The sequence below is a fragment of the Schistocerca nitens genome, chromosome 9 (assembly GCF_023898315.1).
Source record: "Schistocerca nitens isolate TAMUIC-IGC-003100 chromosome 9, iqSchNite1.1, whole genome shotgun sequence".
NCBI lineage: Eukaryota > Metazoa > Arthropoda > Insecta > Orthoptera > Acrididae > Schistocerca > Schistocerca nitens.
In genome coordinates this window covers 381367786-381384747 of record NC_064622.1, presented here as the reverse complement: position 1 = coordinate 381384747, position 16962 = coordinate 381367786, and the positions used below count along the sequence as shown (strand labels likewise).

At 39.6% G+C, this 16962-nt stretch overlaps 1 protein-coding gene across 2 annotated transcripts in view; it reads left to right on the top strand.

Annotated features, from left to right (window-relative positions):
* LOC126203942 (protein takeout-like) overlaps positions 1 to 16962 on the top strand; it is a 123140-nt gene that overhangs the window by 85868 nt on the left and 20310 nt on the right. For both annotated transcript variants that reach the window (XM_049938335.1, XM_049938336.1), the window contains exons 3-4: positions 4790 to 4940; positions 10679 to 10815. In XM_049938335.1, the coding sequence (XP_049794292.1) occupies positions 4790 to 4940; positions 10679 to 10815 (288 nt within the window). The remainder of the gene's footprint in view (positions 1 to 4789; positions 4941 to 10678; positions 10816 to 16962) is intronic.

Here is a 16962-nt window from a genome sequence, read left to right as displayed (position 1 = left end):
CCAGCAAATTAGGGACACTGTTGCTCCTGGGGTATCGGCGAGGACCATTCGCAACCGTCTCCATGAAGCTGGGCTACGGTCCCGCACACCGTTAGGCCGTCTTCCGCTCACGCCCCAACATCGTGCAGCCCGCCTCCAGTGGTGTCGCGACAGGCGTGAATGGAGGGACGAATGGAGACGTGTCGTCTTCAGCGATGAGAGTCGCTTCTGCCTTGGTGCCAATGATGGTCGTATGCGTGTTTGGCGCCGTGCAGGTGAGCGCCACAATCAGGACTGCATACGACCGAGGCACACAGGGCCAACACCCGGCATCATGGTGTGGGGAGCGATCTCCTACACTGGCCGTAAACCACTGGTGATCGTCGAGGGGACAATGAATAGTGCACGGTACATCCAAACCGTCATCGAACCCATCGTTCTACCATTCCTAGACCGGCAAGGGAACTTGCTGTTCCAACAGGACAATGCACGTCCGCATGTATCCCGTGCCACCCAACGTGCTCTAGAAGGTGTAAATCAACTACCCTGGCCAGCAAGATCTCCGGATCTGTCCCCCATTGAGCATGTTTGGGACTGGATGAAGCGTCGTCTCACGCGGTCTGCACGTCCAGCACGAACGCTGGTCCAACTGAGGCGCCAGGTGGAAATGGCATGGCAAGCCGTTGCACAGGACTACATCCAGCATCTCTACGATCGTCTCCATGGGAGAATAGCAGCCTGCATTGCTGCGAAAGGTGGATATACACTGTACTAGTGCCGACATTGTGCATGCTCTGTTGCCTGTGTCTATGTGCCTGTTGTTCTGTCAGTGTGATGATGTGATGTATCCGACCCCAGGAATGTGTCAATAAAGTTTCCCCTTCCTGGGACAATGAATTCACGGTGTTCTTATTTCAATTTCCAGGAGTGTAGAACGTAAGTTATAGTCATGTTTTAATGTGTGAATAGAAAACATTTCATTAGATCTCCTCTCTTTATATATATAAAGCGACGTCCGCTTTCGCTTCTTTTTGTTCGCCGGGATATCTTAGGAAGTACTATATATTTTGTCACGGTCTTGGAATTCCTGGGACTGTTGGCTTGCCAATATCGATAACAGACAAATATCGTCGAGAGCTCCTCCGCTTGCCAGGATGAGTGGTCTGTCTACATACATAATTAAATTTGTGAGGAACCCTCATTGCGCGAATCCTACTCGCACGTAGCCACACTTTAATGTTTGAACTAGTTAAGGAATACCATTGTTGGTCGAACAGAGCGGTAGAAACGGTTTCGTGAACGTAAACGATAACCAACAATCGGGAAGCATTAAAAACTTTACTGGTCAGCAAGCGTGGTTATTTTTCTGCAGATAATGATCTTACAGAGTCTTATTATAATAAGTTTTGTTATTCTAATCAACAGGTAAGTTGGCACTACAATACGATAACCTTCTATAACTTGACTGTAACGATTAAAGTAGTTAGTCGCTAATGAATAATAATAAAAGAAACTGATGGGACGTGTTGGCTGCTCCTTCTACCGTATCAATGTGCTACTTACGTTGAGGTACGTATCACAAGTAAAGTCACTTAGTATCTATTTCATAAAATATTCATCCGCATGTCATCGTAGTTAGTGTCACTGTACGCTACAAACTCATTTGTTTGGTATTTGCGTGGCTGCTGCAACCTAGAAATAATTCCATGCACATTAGTGTTATGTACATGTGCATGGTCCGCAGCTCGTGGTCTTGCAGTAGCGTTCTCGCTTCCAGCGCACGGGGTTCGAGGTTAGATTACCGGTGGAGTTAAGGATTTTCCCTGCCTCCAGATGACTGGGTGTTGTTGTGTCACCTTCATCACCGCTATTCATCCCAGTTACGGTCGGAGGAAGGCAAGGGCAAACTACCTCCGCTAGGACCTTGACTAGTCGGCAGTGCGGGTCTCCCTCATTGTCCCCCTACGCTCCTCGGAGTATGGGACACCATCATCATATGTACATGTCTCTGATAACTATCATATCAGTTGCTGAACGAGAATAAAGTCTCATTTGTTCCACTTATTATGCATATTTCATAACTACTTCAAAATGAAACCCAAAAATGATAGTCGAGCACTCAGTTCTTAAATACTTAGCACATTTTTTTTTTTTTTGTTATGACACGCTCGCAGTTTTAATGCGGTTCTGTCACTGTCGTGTTATAGAACGAGCAAACTGATGCGAAGAGCTCCATAAGGCTGCAGAACCATGTCCTGTCGTGCACTATACGAGAAACTCTGTAAAAGCTGTCATTGAGGTGCCTGGTGGAGTGGCAAAATCGATCAAAATCGAAAGACAGCGATCGATCTCGACTGCATATGACAACGTTTTGGTGACATCTTTCTCCGCCTGCAGTACTTTTCAGGAACTTGTATCACTAACTATTTGTTTGGATCTGCCAGGATTGACCAGATTTGAATAGTTTTAGTTAAGTATTTCAGCCACTGTGTCAGCGGAGATGAACTGGAAAGTTCGTCTTGCAGTCAAGTCTCTATGGGCTCACATTTCCGCGACATGGGTTGTAACAGACACAGTCCACAGGCATCTGCAAGCGATCTGCGTGTGTTGCATGTACAGCTTTTCGAACAACCAGGAGTTAGTCTTACAGTACAAGAATTTTAGGCACTTGCCTTGTGAGGCTGTGTGAGGCACTCGGGGTCCAGAGATCACCGATGGCAACCTTTTTCTGCTGCTATCATGGCTGTCTCAATCCGGTGATGGCTGGTGCATTCTGATGAGTTCTGAGTCATCGTCGCATTTGCATTAGCATTATCCATTTTCTGAGCAGCTCAAAATTTCTGGGATCTTCTACGCAATTTGAGTTGCCTGATTAATCGTATTATTTCGTTGGTCTTGGAGTCCCTTACAATACATTTGCGAGCTGCACATATTAGGAAAGTTTATAGCCCTCCCCAACCACCCTTCCACAGAAATGAGTTACCTCCCACAGTGTTAGCGGGATATTCATGGTTAGAGAGCTTTGTGTTTCAGTACTTTACACGATTTTGTACACGTTGCGTAGGAGCAATTTCTCCGTCGCCATTACGAGACATTATGTCCATTGAGTTGGAAAGTTGGTTTTTGCTATGTTTAATGTTGTATACGTCTAGCAAGAGGAACTAAATCATATATTCAACCTTAACATGAGTTTTAAAAACAAACTATTGTTCTACAATTGATACCGGTCTGGCGACAAATGTAACACCAGCATTTATAATTTGTTTTTTCACTGTGATGGTGTCCACTGCAAAGTATACAAAGCAGATACCAATTAATTTATTTGGACATTAAATACTGTATAAACGTAGTTTCATATGTAGTCATGATTTATGATTTACAAACTTTCCACCGAGCTCGTCCTTACAATTGAAGACAGTCTGTATATGAGTCCGCGATCATTTTATTTGTAGCACTTTTATTTTCACAAGTCCGTCTTGATCACATAGATTTCTTTACACTTAATGACCGGTTTCGGCTTATCGCCATCTTCAGATCTGTTGTAAATATAAATATTGTCTAAGCGACCAGGTTCAATTAATTAAGATTAAATCTATACAAGTCTTAGTGATGAATGAAATATAAAATATTTATAGCCATGCATGGGAGTCATACATACAGTTAAAATATTCTGATATAAATCATCGTCATTATGTCTGTGCGTGCTAATAATCAGATTGCGTCAGTATTTATACAAAAACCTAATGCCTGCAGAGGGCACTTCAGCCAGAGTACATAGCAAACCAGTGTCACCAATATAGAGATTAAAATGCTGTATGCATTGTCTTTAGTTAAAAAAAATTTCCCCCTAGGCTAAACGAGCGTCTGTCATTACAAACATATGCTGATATACTGTAAGTGAAATTAGACTCATACTTGAATTCCATGAGAAGTACAAACTATGTACAATACAGCCCATAGCCTGGTTAGGTAACATACAACTTTTATGAATGCCAGTATAAAAAGTATAAAGTAAAAAATAAAAATAAAAAAATCACAAAATCTTCTATCCTAAGATTAGTTAACAGTGAACGAGATCATAATACAGTTAGTAAATTTGACACCGTTAGTTAAAAATAGAAAATTGAGAATCGATATTATATTAGAGTGCAGTATCGATGGCGAATATGTTGTGTCTTCTCTGCATGACTTCCTTGTTTTCCTATGGTTGAGCTCACGGAGGACGGCCCGGTGTCCTTTTCGCCGGCGCCGGTACACGGCAATTCGCTAGGGTGCTCCACGCTACTCAAAGTAGTAGGTCTCTGAATATATCATAGTAAGCATCAGGTTATACTCGTTCTGTTCATTTAGCAGTAATTCCAGTTGTTGTTTCCAGTGCACATAAATCTCCATTTCTTCGAGCAGGTTCATTAACTGTCCCTTTGGCGCCATATGCAACACCTTCCAAGGGGGCACATATAGCTCGTTTTAAATAAAATATTTTTGTGTGTTTTCTGTAATATTTAGATCTTCAAAATTAACAGAATCAACTGCGTCAATTACGCGCCTTCGGAAGCTTACCCACGCCCAGGGTATTATCAAGTCACAGTTTAGTGTGCTTTCTGTGGCGCTATTTTTGACCCAAATTTCTCGATAACTGCTCTTGGCCTTTCTGAAACATTAATTCAGTTGATTTCTTTAATTAGTGGAATATTGGTGCTTTAGAGTGATTTGGAGTTACTTAAACGGTTCAGCGGTCTGGCCCGTATTATTTATTTATCAGTGCTGTATCGCGATTGTCACTCTGTTCACATATACTTTTTCGTTTCAGGTATTCCCAGTCTGGGTCTCCCGCCACTTGACCCCTTACATTTTACGCAAATCAAAATCAAGGACTCACCTGAACGGCCAGTCACCTTGAGCTTGGAATTCAACGAAGTAGACATTATCGGCAATGGCAATGCGATCATCGACGACGTCGAGTAAGTACTCAAGTTTATTTTTTTGAGTCAGTGGTCCCTTGAATCGTCTGATGCGGTCAGCCACGAGTTCCTCTCCTGCGGCAACCTCTTCATTCCAGAGCAGCTGTTGCACCCTTTGTCCTCGATTATTTGCTGGAAAAATCCCAAACAGTGTCTTCCCCTCTACAGCTCCCTCTGGTACCAAGGAGGTTAATTTCTGTTTCTTTATCGCATGTCAGTGTTTTCTACATGTTCCTTTCGTTTCCGATTCTGCGGAGAAAATCCTCATTCCTTGTCACTCCATCTAATTTTCAACGTTCTTCTGCATCGCCACATCTCAAATGTTTCTATCCTCTTCTGTTTCGGGTTTCTCAATGTACATGATTCAGTACCATACAGCAATGTGCTCCAGACAAACGTACTCAGAAAATTCTTCCTGAAATTATTGCATATGTTTTATACCAATAGACTTCCCTTGTCCTGGAATGCCCTCTTGCCCTCTACTAGTCTGCTTTTTTTCCCTACTTGCTTGATCTGTTACATATTACTTTGCTTCTAATGTATCAGAATTCCTTAAATGCTCCCACTTAATGACCACCATTTTTTATATTAAGTTTCTCGCTGTTCTCTTTACTGCTCAGTCCATCTTCGGTACTCAGTAGACCGTTCATTCCATTCAGCAGAATCCTGTAATTCTTCTTCGCTTTCATTGAAGATAGCTATGTCAACAGCTAATCTTATGTTTGATATCTTTTCACCTCGAATTTTAATTCCACTCTTGAATCTTTCTTTTATTTCTCTCATTGGTTCTTCGTTATACAGACTGAATATTAGAGCCGAAAGACTACTTACCTCTCTTACTCACCTATTTCATTCAAACACTTCATTCCTTGTCTTCCAATCTCATTGTTCCATCTTGGTTCTTGTACGTATTGTATATTACCCGTCTTTCCCTCTATCTTACTCTTGTTGGCCTAAGAGTTTAGAACACCTTGCACCATTTTACAGTTGCCTTCATGGAAATCTGTGCGAGGGGCGGTCTGTAATAGATAAATGTCTTGGCGTGCTGTAGGAAGCTGTTGGCCCGCTTTGTGAGTAGAAACTCCTTTATCCTTCAAAGGGACGGCGCTGACTAAACGTGGATAACCTCTAAGCTAAAAAAAAAAAAAAAAGGAATCGTAACAAGCCACCACAGTCTCACCTAAACGATTAACAAAGTAGGGGAAGGCAAGACGCCAGCTTTCGAGAAGTGCGTATATGAAGATGACCTCAATGGGTAGAACTGGCTGAAATATGGTAGTTCTGTATTGTATAAGAATTACACATATTGGTGGATAACAATCGGTTAATATAATACACTTTCATATGGAGGGAAGATTGTTGACTTGCAAATAAGCACAGCATCAGACAGTATTTTGCTGAGTCTTTGTTGTTGGTATACAACAGTTTTGCACGTTTGCAGAGTGCCGAATAAACTATCCCCTGGAGACAGGTCACTTGTGTTCGAAAAACAGCAGAGAACAGCTTTGTTCGAAGAGTGGTAGAACAGACGTCGGCTTCTAACTTGATGCAGGAGACTTCTCGTAAGAGTACGGGCGAGAAAACGTGGCTGAGAGACTATATCTGGATGTACGAGGCAAATCTGGTACTTGGCAGTTTGAGGAAAATCACAGCGCCCACTAGGCTTCATGCACCTGTGGACTGAACACAGTGAGAGATAGGGGAGAAGGCGCGATAATTTAAGTGTGTTTTTAGGTATGGCGCTGGGATTCGCCCTACTTCAGAATCTACGCGAAGGAACTTGCTCCTCTTTTTGCAGCGGTGTACCGTAGGTCTCTAGAATCAATCAGTTGTATAATTTTGGAACACGTATTATATTCAAGTATAGTGACTTTCTCGAGACTAGAAATCTATTCTGTAGGAATCAGACCGGGTTTCGAAAAAGACGATCGTGTGGAACCCAGCTCGCGTTATTCCTCCACGAGACTCAGAGGGCCATAGACACGGGTTCCCAGGTAGATGTCGTGTTTCTTGACATCCGCAAGGCGTTTGGTACAGTTCCCCACAGTCTACTAGTGAGCAAAGTAAGAGCATATGGACTATCAGACCAATTGTGTGATTGAATTGAAGAGTTCCTAGATAACAGAACGCAGCATGTCATTCTCAATGGAGAGAAGTCTTCTGAAGTAAGAGTGATTTCAGGTGTGCCGCAGGGACTGTCGTAGGACCGTTGCTATTCACAATATATATACATGACCTTGTGGATAACATCGGAAGTTCACTGAGGCTTTTTTCCGGATGATGCTGTAGTATATCGAGAGGCTGCAACCATGGAAAATTGTACTGAAATTCAGGAGGATTTGTAACGAATTGACACATGGTGTAGGGAATGGAAATTGAATCTCAATGTAGACAAGTGTAATGTGCTGCGAATACGTAGAAGGAAAGATCCTTTGTCATTTAGCTACAATATATGAGGTCAGCAGCTGGAAGCAGTTAATTCAATAAATTATCAGGGAGTAGGCATTAGGAGTGATTTAAAATGGAATGACCATATAAAATTAATCGGCGGCAAAGCAGATGCCAGACTGAGATTCATTGGAAGATTCCTAAGGAAATGCAGTCCGAAAACAAAGGAAGCAGGTTATAGTACACTTGTTCGCCACTGCTTGAATACTGCTCACCAGTGTGGGATCCGTACAAGATAGTGTTGATAGAAGAGATAGAGATAATCCAGCGGAGAGCAACGCGCTTCATTACACGATTACTTGTTGTTGTTGTTGTTGTCTTCAGTCCTGAGACTGGTTTGATGCAGCTCTCCATGCTACTATATCCTGTGCAAGCTTCTTCATCTCCCAGTATTTCAAAAATGGTTCAAATGGCTCTGAGCACTATGGGACTCAACTACTGTGGTCATTAGTCCCCTAGAACTTAGAACTACTTAAACCTAAGGACATCACACACATCCATGCCCGAGGCAGGATTCGAACCTGCGACAGTAGCAGTCGCACGGTTCCGGACTGCGCGCCTAGAACCGCGAGACCACCGCGGCCGGCTCCCAGTACTTACTGCAACCTACATCCTTCTGAATCTGCTTAGTGTATTCATCTCTTGGTCTTCCTCTACGATTTTTACCCTCCACGCTGCCCTCCAATACTAAATTTGTAATTCCTTGATGTCTCAGAACATGACCTACCAACCGGTCCCTTCTTCTTGTCAAGTTGTGCCACAAACCCCTCTTCTCCCCAATTCTGTTCAGTACCTCCTCATTAGTTATGTGATCTACCCATCTAATCTTCAGCATTCTTCTGTAGCTCCACATTTCGAAAGGTTCTATTCTCTTCTTGTCCAAACTATTTATCGTCCATGTTTCACTTCCATACGTAGCTAGACTCCATACAAATTCTTTCAGAAACGACTTCCTGACACTTAAATCTATACTCGATGTTAACACATGTCTCTTCTTCAGAAACGCTGTCCTTGCCATTGCCAGTCTACATTTTATATCCTCTCTACTTCGACCGTCATCAGTTATTTTGCTCCCCAAATAGCAAAACTCCTTTACTACTGTAAGTGTCTCATTTCCTAGTCTAATTCCCTCAGAATCACCCGGCTTAATTCGACTACATTCCATTATTCTCGTTTTGCTTTTGTTGATGTTCAACTTGTATCCTCCCTTCAAGACACTGTCCATTCCGTTCAACTGCTCTTCCAAGTCCTTTGCTGTCTCTGATAGAATTACAATGTCATCGGCGAACCTCAAAGTTTTTATTTCTTCTCCATGGACTTTAATACCTACTCTGAATTTTTCTTTTGTTTCCTTTACTGCTTGCTCAATATACAGATTGAATAACGTCGGGGAGAGTCTACAACCCTGCCTCACTCCCTTCCCAACCACTGCTTCCCTTTCATGCCCCTCGACTCTTATAACTGCCGTCTGGTTTACTTAGTAATCGCGAAAGCGTTACGGAGATGATAGATAAACTCCTGTGGAAGAATCTGCAAGAGAGACGCTCAGTAGCTCAGTACGGGCCTTTGTTGAAGTTTCGAGAACATAACTTCACCGAGGAGTCAAGCAGTATATTGTTCCCTCCTACGTATATCTCACAAAGAGACCATTAGGATAAAATCAGAGAGATTAGAACCCACACAGAGGCATACCGACAGTCTTTCTTGCCACGAACAATACGAGACTGGAACAGAAAGGAGAACCGATAGAGGTACTCGAGGTACCCTCCTCCACACACCTTCAGGTGGCTTGCGGAGTATGGATGTAGACGTAGATGTACATATAGTTGTAGACTCATTGCGACTCAGTTGAAAATTTTGTTGCCTGCGAAGCAAAATCAAACAGCCTCTGCACGATCAATGAAGTATTACCTTTCAATAATTCAATACGTGTAAACTGCGGTCTTTTCCCAAATCTCTTGAATTATTCAAACGCTGCCGAGATTTGCTTTGCTCCATCTTAATAGCTGATATTTTTCTTATTGTTTGCATTTATAGCATTGCAACTGATTCTGTAGTAATTTGGTATTCATGTATATTACGAGGGGCGTTTATTATAAACGGGGATTAATGTGGACCACTGTTCCATTTCATAGGTGAATAAACACGTTGGTCTTTATCTTATATGAGCTACAGCATCCATGTATTTCCTAGGGCCCAGCGAAACAGATGCGGATCACGTGACATCGACAGCGGTATGTCGGGGACTCGGCTGTAACCATACCCTTTGTACATATTCGGTTGTATTTTTAATTTCTCTAATTGGAATTTGTTAAATTATCAGATTGTGCTCATTGTTTACAAGTGAATAAGTCAATTTGTTTAAATATCGCTATGTGCTAGTTGTTCATTGTCGCATCTCTACATATATCAGATGGATGCTCTAGTATTTGGGGAATGTGGATTATATTATGGTGATTAACAGTTGGAGCGGAAGCGCTTACAATAACCGTTGTGATGTCGTTACTTCAAAATAATTCTTCAACATACTGTAATGTCATTTTCTCTTACGTCGTAAATTTCGTCGCAATTTCGCAGAATATTCCTTCGTGTCATTTTATTATCAGTATAGTAATTCAATCACACATTGTAATGCTGAAGTGCCTTACGTCAATAACAGTGGTAACATTTATAGCCATTTTGTAATGCAGAATGGCTTGGCTGCTGATTTTCATCTCACTCCTGTGAATGGACCTACAATAACAAGGCTGCAGTAGTAAAAGTACAATTAATGCGTTTGGCGCCACGTTTCTGTAATCCCACGCGGGCTTCCCGTCTTTTCTAATTTACGCAATAGTCCAAGAAGTCCGACCCAGTTCTTGATCGTTGTCTAATTGGTACAGCGATCGGAAAACTTTAATTTTCACGCCTTCGCAATTGTCTGAGGTGCATGACCTTCCCACTTGCCAGGGGGAGAATTCTTTGCAGTAATCTTGATGTAAAACCGTTATCTGTGGACGTATGCACACTATTATAACACTTCAGTAATCACTTAAAACCGCGTGTTCTAGTCAAGTTCTGCCGGCCGGTGTGGCCGAGCGATTCTAGGTGCTTCAGTCTGGAACCGCGTGACCGCTACGGTTGCAGGTTCGACTCCTGCCTCGGTGTCCCAATGAATTGGAACAATGAACTTTGGCATATGAAAGTGAAACCCACTTCATAACGATGTTATTTACAGAACTGATTATTCAATGATTATAGTTTACACCAAAGGAACATGATAACTCTTGTCAACTTGACTGTGTTGACAGGATGAAGCCAGGCAGTTATTACATGAAGACAAAGACACATACCGATAAGCCATTGACACTCGTCGGCCCATACAAAGCAGATGGCAAGGTGTTGGTGCTGCCCGTTAAAGGGGAAGGGAACAGCAACATAACAGCATGTAAGTACCCAGGCTTACGCTTCCTGTGCTCTATTCTCATGTCACCAGTTCTCCAGACCTACTCTGGCTTGCCGAAACCATCAAAAGAAGCCAATGTTCTGTCACTCTCTCTTAAATCTTGAAAAGCATGCATTCCGCCTCGCTACAATATCGGCTTACTTTCACTTACGAAAATCTTATAGCAATTCATAAAATTAGCATTTAGAACACTTGAGGTCTCATCAAACTTGACACACAACCACTGGACTGTTCCTATCAGGAGAGGATCTATGTGTTTCACTTCCACAGCCATATTCCATTAACGCAATACATGCGAATTGTTCATATACTCTCACAAGGAGCGTTTACTTTCCTTCATTAACTTATCTTGATATCTAATCAAGGACCTACATCTACATATCATTCAAATCGTCCGGTTACTCGTAGTGCCACGAAATATGGATAATACATCTTTTTTATCAGACCAACGGCTGCTCAGCAAATCGCCCACAAAATATACAAAATCCAATACAGTTTTCAACCTTACTTCAGCTATTTTCTCATGGGGTTTGCATTGATGAATCATCACAGTAACATGTGAAATATTTGAAAAACAACACTTTCAATTAAATCATGGCAAATTTGGTACAGATTGTCCTACAAACCAAGACGCCACTGTTTTCGGTTATAATTTTATTACTGTAGATCTATTTTGGGGTGATTGGCATCATCAAGTTACTGTACTTCAGGTGGTCTTGATGTTCATCTGATATTGCTGTCTTAGGTGCCGCCGTGCGGGGTAACCGCGTGGTCTCAGGCGCCTTGCAGGGTTCGCGTGGTTCCCCCTGTCGGACGTTCGAGCCCTCCCTCGGGCATTGGTGTGTTTGTTGTCCTTACTGTAAGTTTAAGTTAGATTAAGTATTGTGTAAGCCTAGGGTCTGACGACTTCAGCCGTTTGGTCCTATAGGAACTTGCCACAAATCTCCAATTGTCGATTTCTTAGTTGCTGTCAGTACAGTATAAGTTTGCACCATTGATGTTGGTGAAGCTATAGTAAGTGTTAAAATTTATGAAAGTTTATTTCATAATGATGTTACTTGACAGTAATTATGAAATAATCTTTCATAATTCAACAACTCCAAAAATAACTGCTCCAGCTAAAGTTTAACACCTACTACAGCACCACTACTATCTACAAAACAAACTTTTACAGTAGTGGCAGGAAATGCAATGGTGATATCATATAGATATGAAGACCACCTGATATAAGCTGAAGATGATAATGAAGCCAAAATAGGACTAATGGGGGTATATATATATATATATATATATATATATATATATATATATATATATATATATATATATATAATCGAACACAGGAGCATCCTGGTCTCATAGCATAATATGTAATTATGTCAATTTCTTAAAGACACATATTTGTACCTTTTTCTATATTTTCTGTGAATTAAAACATTATATGATATGAATCAGACAATGATAAATGAGTAATTAAAAATTGGATCACTGTCAAACATTTACATCATCTCCTGAAGTACACAAATCCAATGGTGTTTCAAATATGACGACCACTTGACAGGATTGTCAGTGCCCACATATCTGTCGGTAGAGAATATCACTTTTACAAACTTTCCCAGAAACATAATCTCTCTGTCCCATGTTTGTTAGCAGATAATTATGAAAAATTTGTATTTTGTTGACAGGCTTACAACACATTGACCTCAAGTTATGCAGTCTCACAGTCTTATAGCAATAACATCAAATGAATTAACTGTAATAGGCCCTACAAAGAGAACCTTATGTGAACCAAAGGAGTTAACAGGTGGAAGATATCTTACTTTTTTTGGAACTCTCCTTGAATCTCCATTGTAATAATGGAGAGAAATTTAATATATTGTGTGGCAGAATGTTTAATACATTTTTACCGACATGTATCACCCTCAACTCCACTAATGAATGTTAAGCCCCTGAAGCATTTACAGAGATTGTTGTCCACTGTTGTGCTGTACCTCGCTTCTCACATATTTGAAGTAGGTGAGAGTGTTGTAGGTTGGGTCACTACTCAGACAATTACCTCTAACGAGCCCTGTAACAGAAACTGAATACATTTTTGACAAAATTTTGTAAATGATTGTATTGTTCCTCTGGTGCAGTCTTTTTCTGAAATTAAAAATTGCGCTGGAAAATTATAAAGTTTTCCCAAATGTGAATACATATTCCAAGATACAATATGATCTAGTACCTACGAAAGGAATATTCTACTGAAGAGTAGAAGTGATGCTGTAAAAAATAAGAAAATGTGAGTATTGTATTTAATCGTCTATCTGTCACATCATTACTCTACTATAAATCATTAACAGTGAACAGAATAGTTTCTCCACTTTTGCATGAAAGTAAATTATTAGGACTGATTTTCTATGCTGCATTCAGTTATGATTTTAGGGATTTTAGTTTTTCTCCATTATGAACAGTTTCTTCTGGATATCGGCTTTTCTCTGTCATGCAGATTTGCATTAATTTAATTGAAGGAAGTTTCAGTTCACATGCAACGGGGAAACTTTCTTCTCTACACCTATTTTTATCTCTTTGTTTGTCCATCTAGCGTTAGCTATTAGAAACAAATGTCACAATTCTGTTTTGTGCTTAAATCACGTGAGAAATTTCGAAGAAAGAGTATTGGCGCTACCCAGAATTTACAGTTGCTACCGTATTGTGTGCTGTGTTTATGTGAAATATATGATATACAAGTATATTGTCAGAAACGATTGTACAAAAGACTAGATAATTTGTAGAAAAACAGTATATTTTGATCTAATGATGTATGCAATACCTTAAAGTCAGTGTGTGCACACTTTATTGGAAACCACAAATCTGGTGGCTGTAAACCGATTGTGAATAACAAGATGTTTCCAAAGTATGAAGTATCGTAAGTCACCAAAGTTACGATTCCTTTATTTTCATCTTGATTTTTTTCCTTATTACTTGAGGGATGTAGCTGATGAACTTGGGGAAACTTTTTAGCATAAGATTGCAGTAATGGGAAAGTAGTCTATAGGATGGGGAACTGGTTGAGTATTGTTGGTACATAGTCAGAGGCACTGCAGAATATTCATAAAAAAGAAAACGACCAAAAATACCCTTCTCAACTTATCCTTGTTTAAAATATTTGTCTAGAACTATGCATCTCTCACAAAAAATAAAACGTCTACTTGTGGATTAACGGTCTGTGATAGGAAACTTTTATTTTCAATTCCTTATTCCTCACAATTACAGGTAAGACAAACCGTAGCTTTATCGAGAGGGCTGGCAGAAAGTAAAAATGTGTTGTAATGATTATAATCAGTAACTGAAATCAAATTGCCAAAAATTTTTATTGTAAACCAGTTACAAGTTAAATACATTTCCAAATAGAAGCTCCCTGAAAATACACAAATTTCGAATTTCAAGCTAAATTTGTTAAGACATTAATTTCTAGTGTCATATGTCACACTGAAAAAATGTTCTTTTGTTTGAAGGTACAAGTCTCTGTACAAGCTACGAATTATGGCTCAACTGTCTACATGTTATATAAAGAATTCTAAAATTATACGTTAGTTTACTGCTTGAAGAGTGAACAATATATTCAAATTATCTCTAATATAACATATTGTTGTTGTTGTGGAAGACTGGTTTGATGCAGCTCTCCCTGTTGCTGTCTCCTGTGCATCCCTCTTCATTCCTGTACAACTACTGCAACCTAAATCCTTCTGAATCTGCTTACTGTACTCATTTCTTAGTCTCCATCTACGAGTTTTACTCCACATACTTCTCTCCAGTATTAAACTAGTGATCCCTCAACTCATACATTCTTTTAGTCAAGTTGTTCCTCAAATTAATTGTTTCGCCAAAATTCTGGTCACTACATCGTCATCAGTTACTTGATCTACTCATCTAATCTTCCAAAGTCCCACATTTCGAAAGCTTCTATTCCTTTCTTGTCTAAACCGTTTGTTGTACACGTTTCACTTCCGCACAAGGCTACAATCTAGACAAATGCCTCCAGAAAATAAATTCATAACAAATCTAGTGTCTTTTTGAGATTAACAAATTTCTCTTCTTCAGAAATAGTTTTCTAGCCAATGACAATCCACATTTAATATCCACTCTGTTTCGACCATCATCAGTTATTTTACTACCCAAACAACAAAACTCATTTACTACTTTACGTGTCTCATTTCCTAATATAATTTCCTCAGCTTCACCTGTATTAATTCAACTACATGCCACTATTCTCGTTTTGCATTTTTTTATGTTCATCTTCTGTCGCCCTTTAAAGGCACTGTCAATTTGCTACTCCTAGTCCTGTGCTGTCTTTGACAGAATTACAGTATCATAGATGAACCTCAAAATCTTATATCTTCTGCATGAAATTTAATTCCTACTCCAAGTCTTTCATTGGTTGCCTTTACTGCTTTCTCAGAGTACATAGTAAATAACTTTGGGAATATGCCAGAACCCTGTCTCACTATCTTCTCAACCAGTGCTTCCCTTCCATGATCCTCGACTCTTATGAATGCTGTCTTGTTTCTATGGAACCGCTCCCAGTATTTTATCACTTATACCTTTAGAATTTCAAAGACAGTATCGCAATCAACATAGTCAAAATCTTTCTCTAAGAGGTGCCCAGCTGTGATAACAACTTTTTGAAAGATGGTTAAGTATGTTAAGATCCCAGATCACGCACTGCAGCCATTCACCAGGTGGCCCCTTGTTTGCGATTCACTGACAAAAAAATGTTCGCAATCTTCTGTGACATTCAACAGTGTTAGAAAGGTTGCATGACGCAGTCTGGTTGTGTGGTATGATGGATGGGGTAATAGCTTCATATACAAGAGGTTGTGGGTTTGGATTGTCACGTCCAGTAATTGTCTTTGTTTTTAAATCCTTACCAAAAATTTGATCATTACTTTCATTCAATTAATTGGTTAAAATGTAATTTTTTATTTCTATTCCTTTGTAAAGTAATTTTAATCATAGTATTAACGTCTTCATTTGCTCTTATTTTCTTCTTGTCATTCTTTTCCCACTTGAAATCTTTGTTCATGCGTTTTTAATTAATTTTTGTATTCATTTATATTAAAGTTATTTTGCTTTATCACCCTGTTTTTTGATCCACATTATTGTGTTTTTTATATCTAACTTCTGTTACTTATAAACCCTTCTTTCCTTTAAATCTTGACCTGTGTTATATTGTCCATAGTTCAAAAGGTAATTAGGATATGGTTTAAATGTTTCTATTACAATTACCATGAAAAAAGTAATTTATGATGACGAAAGATACATCTTTCGCACTATTGCACTGTCAGTATAAACAGATCATGTCGTCTCATGCTTTTTAACTGATACATCGGAATTTTCAAATAATTGAATATTATAGTAGACAAATATAATTAAACCTGTTGTCACAATAATTCCGCTAGGGAAAAGAATTATACATAGAAAAAATTAAACAAATCAAGAAGTTCATACAGGGCTTAAAATGAAATGACAAAGGAATAGAAATAAAAAAAATTAAATATAAACCAGTTAATTGAATAAAAGGAGTGACCAATGTCATTTTGGTAAATTTTTAAAAATAAAAAAAATATTGCAACTTACATGATCCAAACTCACAATCTCAGCATGAAAAGACATTGTTCTATCCATTACACCATGCATCCAGTCTAGTATTACGAGTTTTTTAACGTTACAGACCAACACGTCAATTTTCGAAATTTTTTGTCGGTTATTCGCAAAGGAAGACCCTCCAGAGTGAATGTTTGCAGGCTGTGATATCTAGGATCTTAACTTACATCACTGTATGTTTGGTTTCAAAAAGTCGATCTCAGCGCTGGAGACATCTCCTTGTAAGGCTACAGATGCCATAAACGTAGTTTTCCCCTTCCTTAACCTGTCTTCTAGGATCGGTTCTGCCTTGTATGTTCCTACATTTCTCCGCAATCCAAAATGATTTATCCTGATGTCAGCTTCTAGCAGTTTTTCGACTGAACTGTGAAGAATTTGTGTTACTACACTCCTGGAAATTGAAATAAGAACACCGTGAATTCATTGTCCCAGGAAGGGGAAACTATATTGACACATTCCTGGGGTTAGATACATCACATGATC